This window comes from Phoenix dactylifera, chromosome 16 (genome assembly GCF_051530095.1).
Source record: "Phoenix dactylifera cultivar Ajwa chromosome 16, Ajwa_hap1_PhDact_Kaust_v1.1, whole genome shotgun sequence".
NCBI classification, from domain to species: domain Eukaryota; kingdom Viridiplantae; phylum Streptophyta; class Magnoliopsida; order Arecales; family Arecaceae; genus Phoenix; species Phoenix dactylifera.
This window is the reverse complement of record NC_143205.1, coordinates 4026485-4035419: the sequence shown is the minus strand read 5'-3', so window position 1 is coordinate 4035419 and position 8935 is coordinate 4026485. Positions and strand designations below refer to the sequence as shown.

General features: G+C 41.4%; 1 protein-coding gene across 1 annotated transcript; it reads left to right on the top strand.

Annotated features, from left to right (window-relative positions):
* The first annotated feature begins 474 nt into the window (after positions 1-474).
* LOC103704338 (endoglucanase 23-like) lies at positions 475-4640 on the top strand. Its single transcript, XM_008787584.6, has 5 exons — positions 475-1094; positions 1207-1506; positions 3179-3340; positions 3495-3770; positions 4032-4640. Exons 1-5 carry the CDS (start codon positions 687-689, stop codon positions 4374-4376), a joined length of 1491 nt encoding a protein of 496 aa, XP_008785806.2. The 5' UTR covers positions 475-686; the 3' UTR covers positions 4377-4640.
* Positions 4641-8935: the final 4295 nt, after the last annotated feature.

Genomic DNA, 8935 nt, shown 5'->3' with positions numbered 1-8935 from the left:
GAAAACTAGAAAAAGAGCTGGGACTGAGGCATTCCTTTTTCCTCCTAAAATAGAAAAAGGATAGAACTTCTTCCGGCCATTCCATAATGCAACTCCTGGCCCCAACCAAAAATACCTGGTCTGTGTTATATATATATATATATATATATATATATATATATATATATATATATATATATATATATATATATAGTGTCACTAGAATCGAGATCAGTTGAATCAAAAGAGCACCAGTCAAAACTTAATTTCCTCCTAGTTCCAGTCCCGAGCTTAAAATGTGGTTAATTCTGGATTAAGTTATCCTCCCTCGTTCCAAAATACATGGACCCATCTCAATCATGATGCAGCTCTATTCCATGCTTGACCGAATTCTGAAGCCATCCCCTCTCATGTACCATCACAGCATAAGAGCCAAGCTAACCAAAATCCACCTTTGCACTTTAGCTTCTCTCACTCAACGTGCCCCCTGGACCCACTCCCTGTGGCATTTCATGCACAGCGCTGCATGTGATCCAACTGACACTACCAGTACCAGTCGTGTCGGCAGCCCCATCTCTCCTTTCTATTGTCTCCCTACTTCCCGTGATCCCCTCCTTCCCTCTTTCCTCCCTCATGTAAATATATAAGGCTAGGCTTCCAATTTCCGAAGACCCAACATAAGAACACTAGCCTCAACTCGCTTAAATATGCCAATTGTGAGGCTCTTGTTTCACATCTCACTACTTCTCTTAGTTCAGTCACCTCCGGCCTCCACCCATAACTACCATGATGCACTGACCAAATCCATCTTCTTCTTCGAGGGGCAGCGGTCCGGCCGGCTCCCGCCCGCCCAGCGGGCAACTTGGCGGGGGGACTCCGGGCTGTCCGACGGCTCGGAGGCCGGCGTCGACCTCGAAGGTGGCTACTACGACGCCGGGGACAATGTCAAGTTCGGCTTCCCGATGGCCTTCACCGCCACAATGCTGTCGTGGAGCGTGATCGAGTTCGCCGACGCCATGCCGCCCGACGAACTCCGCAATGCCGCCGTCGCCATCCGGTGGGCCACCGACTACCTCCTTAAAACCATCTCTCAGCCCGGCCGTATCTTTGTTCAGGCAAGCAGTGCAGTAGTAGCACCAAGGAAGTGTTTTCTTGTATTAATTAAGAAGGCTTAGCTTGTTATCTACAACTAATATATACGTGTGTGTGTGTGTGTGTGTTGGTTAGGTAGGTAATCCGATAAGCGATCATAACTGTTGGGAGAGGCCGGAGGACATGGACACGGCGAGGACGGTGTACAACGTGAGCGCGGACAGGCCGGGGTCGGAGGTAGCCGGCGAGACGGCGGCGGCATTAGCGGCGGCGTCGATGGTTTTCCGGTCTCTTGACCCGGGCTACTCGCAGAAGCTGTTGGAGAACGCAATGCGGGTGTTCGAGTTCGCGGACAACTACAAAGGAGCATACAGCGATGACCCGGGTCTCCGAGCGGGTGTCTGCCCTTTCTACTGTGATTTTGATGGGTATCAGGCAAGTCCTCGCTCTCTCTCTCTCTCTCTCTTTCTTCTTTTTTCTTCTTTGCTTCTCGCTGCTTTGCTTTCTGATTGGATAATTAACAGCGGTCTTAATATCCAGTTTTTGGTTTAACAGCTAAGTTATAATTAATTTTTTACAACAGCAATTAGTGGGTGGTGAGAAATCTTTGATTAGTACTCTTGTTTTTTTGGGAAACGTGACATATGTTGGGCTCTTTAATGTAGTTAAAATATTAAGTTTTGGGAACATGACACTGACTTAATGGCTAGGTGATGGGGAATTTATTCATGTAGCTATCCGTGAACATTTTTTTGGTCTGTTGTCTACCTTGGGTGAGCAAAACAAGGGCATATGGAAGACTATTTTTATGGAGAGGAATTATGGAAAGCGACCTGGCCTCGGTCCACACGGCTGTGCTTTAGTCCTAGTTAGCTGCTGATGGGAACAAGTTAGGCGGTGAATGGGTCTTGTGTGGCTCTCGTGATACGAAATTTTATAAATGAGTAGGCACCAAATTTTTTATGACCCATATTTTTTTTACTAAGCAGACATCTCTCCGTCTGCTAATGAATTCCAATAGAAATGGTGAAGCTTTCATCCACAAGCGACTCATTAAAGGCATACCTCTCTTACTGGATTTTGTGGATAGAGCTGTGAGAAGAATTTTACCTTCTAGGTGTTCTTAGACATTGGATAATTACTTCAAAGTGATGTATAAAAAATTAGGTTCATTCCATCCCCAGCGGCCTCAAGCTGATCCATATATGTGAAGCTGAAGCCCATTCTTGGCATGTATCAGAAATTCACTTCTCCCAATCTCCAATCATGCCGGATATTGATCTTTAAAAAATGGGACTTGCTCGATCGGAATTTAACCTGATTCATATATGAAGTTAAAGCCCATCCTTGGCATGCATCAGAAATTCACTTCTTTCAATCTCCAATCAAGTCGGTTATCGATCTCAAAAAAAAGAAAAAGGAAAAAAATGGACTTGTTCAATCAAAACTGAGCCTGATTCCACGTATAATTAAAAGTTAATTTAACAATCCAACTCCTTATGCTATGATCTTTCCTTGTCCCTGAATTTAGGTTTGGGATTGGAGTGAAGAAGTTTCGGATTCACTGCAATCCTAATTATCCTGTATTAAATGAAAGATTGAACAATTCCATTGTTCTCATTCCCGTGTTCGGTGGAAATCGGTGGAAACATGCATGTGATTTACTCGATAGGTACAAAAGCACAAGAAATAAATGAACTTATTGGTGTCTTAGCAGCACAAACACGGCATGCCCACATGCTCGGTCTGTCGTCTATAGTTTGTCCTCAGTGTGATCACAACAATATATACCAATCTTGGTTTTCAAAAGTTTGCGCGTCCTTAATTAGATAATGCAGTCTATTTTTGTTCGAAAACATCCTAGTTTTTTATTGCTACCTGATACTTTAATCGGAGAGGTGTCAACCAGCTGAGCTAATGCAGTACAACATGAACTTATCCAAATGTAGTGGAAAAGAGCATGATAGGCTTCGCAATACCATCAATAGATTACATGATCTTAGGGTAAGGGAAAAGCTAGATCTTTTATTACCTTTTCTTTCAAGTAGCAACTTGTGACGATGCCTGGTGATGCTTACTAACTATTGACTGGTAATCATTGGCATAGGATGAGTTACTGTGGGGAGCAGCGTGGCTAAGGAGAGCCTCACAAAATGATTCCTTCCTTGATTACATACAAGATAACGGCAAAACACTTGGAGCAGATGACAACATCAATGAATTCGGATGGGATAACAAGCATGCCGGCCTCAATGTTCTTGTCTCCAAGGTTTTATATCTCCTATTAGTCTCATGGCATACCTTTTTCGTTTTTTAATTTTGAGATAACTACTCATTGCAAACATATTAAACCTACAAAATGGGACTACATTCCTCTAAGTTAATTTTGGCTCTTGTTTTTTGGTTGGTCTAATGAATTATAGGAATATATGGAAGGACAAATACTCTCTCTCGAGTCCTATAAGGAGTCTGCAGACAGTTTCATGTGCACGCTAATACCAGAATCCTCATCCTCACACATCCAATACACACCTGGAGGTCTCATATACAAACCAGGAGGGAGCAATATGCAGCATGTGACCTCCATTGCCTTCCTTCTCCTCGCCTACGCCAATTACCTCTCAAGATCATCACAAACTGTTAACTGCGGTAGCATCACGGTCGGACCGGCATCCCTTCGCCTTCAAGCCAAAAAACAGGTATTAGGTCTTACATCATGAGGAATATATCTTGCTTTATGAAAGGGTTCGAAAAGCATAAAAACTAAGACCAACATACAAGTAGTCTAAACCATCAAAGATGATCTTTAGTATTCCATTGATGTCATAAGACTTCTGATCATCACTTATATTTAGTATTTAATTGTGTTTTATAATTAAGATATACAAAATATGGTTTGTTATTTTAAATTTATTTATTTGGTTAGCACTTATATATATTTATTTCTTTTACATTTACAGGTTGATTATCTCTTAGGGGACAATCCAATGAACATGTCCTATATGGTGGGATATGGCACACGGTATCCACAAAGGATCCACCACCGAGGTTCTTCTTCACCATCGATACATGACCATCCTCACTTCATTGCATGTAAGGAAGGCTCCATTTACTTCAACACCTCCAACCCTAACCCTAATCCCTTAATTGGAGCAGTGGTTGGTGGGCCGGGAGAAGATGATGTTTATGACGATGATCGTGCCGACTTTCGTAAATCAGAGCCAACTACTTACATTAATGCTCCATTAGTTGGTGTTCTTGCCTATTTTGTTGCAAACCCTAGCCCGAGCAACCACCTTAACTAAATATGAGTTTTCACATGTACATATAATGGCAATATAGATAGAAGATTGGATTGACAAAAGCAGGCTCATGAGGGATTTGATTGAGAGGCACCACGATACGATTACAAGTATGCGACTATACGCTTGATGCTTCCTTTTTTTTCTATTTTTGAAAGCATACCATCCAAGAGGATTCTCAGCAAAAATATGTTTTTTTTGTTTTGCTTTCGTGTAACTACAGTATTTTATTTTAATCGAAGTGCATAGAATCTATCATTGTTTGTTTGTTTTGTCCAACTACCTTTTTGCTGATTGACTTGCATCAAGATGCACAAACAAATCACAAATCAGCATACTCATCTAATAAATTTGTTCAAGAATTTCATTTGCTATTGAAGATAGTTAGTTATTTGAAGCGAAAACAAGGCCGGCTCGAGCCTTAGGCGACTGAGGCGGCCGCCTAAGGCCCCCGGCCCGAGGAAGGCCCCGATTTTTTTTTTTTTTGCCTTAACGCTGCACATATGAAAGAGTGAAAGTTAGGAGCCTAGGATAGGAGGCACCGCTACAGTGTCAGTGCTTTCCGGCGGCAGCAGGCTACGAGCTATAGGTAGGCGGGCGGAATTGACAAACAACGGGCTACAGTGTCAATGCTTTCCTCCCCCTTCTCTCCCAGAGCTTTTTTTTTTCTTTCCTGAACCTTTTCTTTGCTGAACCCCCCCCCCTGAGGCTTTCCATTTCTCAAAGCTTCAGTTTTTGGGCCGCCCCTGCTCCGGAGTCTTGTCCGGACCTCCTCTCCTCTCCAGACTCCAGCGACCAGCTCTCCTTGGCAGTTCGGCTCCTCCGACTTCCGGGCTCCGCCGCTCTAGCCTCCGGCCTCCGCGGCCTCTGGGCTCCCTTGATCCCTCTCGATCTTGTCAGCGCCAGCGGTCCACAGACCACGGTCCACGTCCACCGTCCTCCGGCAGCCCGGCTCCGGCTACAAGAAGGCAAGAACCCGGGCTTCCTAGTCCCTCCTGGCTCCATCCCTCTCGATCTCGTCAACCTCCCTTTTTTTTCTTTTTTGATCTCTAATCTTGTTCTTTTTTTTTGTGAGGAGGGATTTGCATGTCTGGAGGAGAGCGATGCACCGCTCGAAGTTGAGGGAGGGGGGTTTTGGGGCGGGTGAGCGTGGGGGTGAGGTGGTGACTGGTGAGGGACAGAGGGAGGAGGGGGTGGGGACCATGGGGTGTCTTCTGGAGAGGGATGGAGGGAGCCAGCCAGGCGCCAGCCAAGGAGGAATTGGGTCAGGGACTCAGGATGGAGGCTGAGGGGTTTAGTATGGTAGTGTGGTGCCGCGGTGGGGGGTTTGGGCTGCATCTGGCCATTAAAGTAGAGGGGTGGGTTTTCCTGGGAATTGGGAGTGATATTGTGTGGTTTAATGAGCTCAACCTCCTTTTTTTTTTGTTTGTGATTGATTAGCTTTTCCATGGGCCAGGGGTTGAGGTCTGTGGTGAGCATGATAAAAGAAAATGTTCTCTTCAACAAGGCCTTGGCTTGGGCTATCTTCTAATGTGATCAGGTATGCTGTAAATTCTTTGGGGCAGAGCCTCTTCACATACATTGGAAAGCATTTGTGGTGTAGATGAATGCACATAACTAGGTTGTTAAAGGGTGCTGAAAGGTTTAGATTTCTAAACACTAATAGCTGAGCATAAATGGGCCCTATTCTCATAGCTTTTCACTACTTGTAAGCACTGATTTCGGAACATCTAATAGCTATTATTTTTAAATAAATTTTTAAAATATTTTGCATTTATTAAAAAAAATTATTATTTTTTTAAAAAAAGGTCTCTTTTAATGAGTTCGCCTTAGGCCCCCAAATGTATTGAGCCGCCCCTGAGCGAAAATCACTCGATTTTGACATAAAGAAGATATAGATTCCATAAGAATTAATTAAGGGCTTAGGGTGGTTAATCCTAAAAAAGAGATGGACTATAAACATATTTGGTTGCAATTCAAGCTCTTTTCCAATTACCTACATAGGACTCTCTCTAATGGACGGGGGTTGTATCTTTCATATAAAAGTAGGATTCAACTTTCTTTGCATGAATCCACCATTGGATTGTGCAATAGTTGCTTTGAGATCTGTGCAATCAGATGAAATAAGATGATCAGAGTTTTTTGCGATTTGTCACAAAAGAAAAACAATCATTCTTTCATGAGAAAAATACAACCGCAACCCCCCTTAGACACCTCAATTTCGACTTGCAAATCCTTACAGATAAATTTGAAGCCAAATTCTCAAGTTGGAATGGTGCATCTCAATCTTTTGGAGGAAGCAATAAAGTACAATGCGATGCAATTTACCCATGGCCTAGGCCACTATTGGGCACGCTTTAAGTTGGTGCCCTCCCCTCAAGTAAAACAGAGGACACGACCCTGTTTTTCAACCTCAAGCGACATACCAAGCCCTTATCGCCCACCAACTCTCACCCTCTACCTCATCCTCTCTCTCGTCTCTCCCTCTCTCTTTCTCTCTCTCTCTCTCATCTCTCTCTCAACCCCCCTCCCTTTGTCTCAATTGAAAGAACCTGCCGCGCCTCGTGTCCAAATGTGCCTCTCTTGTGAGTTCATCTAAATCAATCCCTTGGTTCCCCTCTATCTTTATGGTATCTTGACTAGCGATATCTTTATTGGAATTTGTAACTTTCAGTACGGGTTCGTAATTTTTAGCAGAATGATGGTTTGGATCCATTATTTCATTCTTTCTTGATCGTTGTTCCTTTCTTTTTCTCCTGTTTCTTGATCTCCTAGTGGTTCATTTCTTGCTTTGTAGAGAGATTAGTTTTTGAAAGGGTTTTTTTTGTATGAAATTTGATTCTTCTTCTGTAGTTCCTGAGGGATAGACATTAAGGGCCTATTTGGATTACTTGGCTAGAAATCCTATGAAATTATTGGATTGGACCACTCCAAAGCTATCCTAGGTATTTATAAATATAGGCCTAGTCCATCTTATAATGCTATGATTTTGTTGGTTCCACTAGCCCAATCCACAAATTCTATATAATTTTCAGCCCAATCACCAAACGAGCCCTAAGTGGTACCATCTGCATAAACTATCCCAAGTTGCAAATTTATCTAGGTATGCATATGATCCATGTAATACTAGGGGTGCAAATGGATTGAGTGGGATCATGTCATGAGTGACCCAGACCCGGACCCAATGCAATAGAAAATCAGATCGGGTCAGATCAGGTCCATGGCAAAAAAAATTGACTCAATGGATCATTTGGATCGGGTCGAGTCCTTGTATAACCCAATCCCTATCCAAAAATTTTGGATCTAGATCGGGTCCGGATGGAAACTACAAAAAACATAACCTATGATAGGCTCAACCTTGTTAGCTACAAGAAAAATTTTCTGTTCATGTAAACAATACTTTTTTTTAGTAGAAAAAAATTGCATCTATGCTAATCTTTTTTATTCAGCAGTAATATTGTTTGAAATTATTACAATACATCTACTACTATTTTTTCTAAACATACTACTAGAAAAGCATGCATTAGCCAAGATGAGAAATATAGTTTTGATAATGACACATGACAAAGTTCAACAGCTGCAAAGAACTCATCATGAATCCATCTTCTTTTACATTGCAAAATTATACTCTATTTTGCCTTCATTAGTCTGAACTTTCTTCTTAAAAAAATAGTGTTTCAATTTATTGTAACCAACCTAAGCCTTAATGTAAAATTCATGCTAACAGTGCACCGGATTCAAGTCAGGTCGGGTCGAGTCGAGTTATAAAGTAGGAAAACCAAAATAGTCACAAAAATCAAACGGATTGGGTCAAGTCAGATCGGATCAAAATTTAGTAAACTCAAACCCAACCCGAAAAATAGAATGGGTTCCATTTTAGAACCCAACCCGGTCTCATGAATTCTTTAAATCAGGTCTAAGTGGGTTGGGTTAGGTGGGATCGGGTCAAGTCACGGGTCAACCCAACCCATTTGCAGCCTTATGAAATTCATGGATATGAATATTTTTATCTTTTTCAAATTGTTCTTAAAGTGTACTAAGTAGTATATTAAATTATACTTAAAATATTGTATAGGTTTGTCAAAAATATTATGGTGCCATTGCAATTTTATAATAGTTGTTATTTTCAGGCTAGAGTATAAATTATACTAAATTTCAAAGATGAAGCCATGTGATTGGTTTAAGTTTAAGTTATTTATTTATAAGTGAAAGTACAACAACTAAATTTAGAGGTGGCAATGCTTAGCCACTTGACCCATTTAATGTGATTCAATCTATTGTAAGCCAGGTCAGATTACCTATTTAATAAATGGTCTAGTTCAGACCAGATTTTTGACCTATTTAAGGAACATGATGGGTTCGATTGATAAATTTTTGATATATCTTTTATCTAACACAATCCATATTTGGTCTGGCCTGACCTGATTGCACCCCTACCACTAATAATTTCATTATGTCGAGTTCCATTTCTTATTATATGCAGGTTGGATCACAAAAAAAATTTAGTATTACTTATAAAAAAATTATTTAATATAGTTTTATATTATTATATTATTATATTT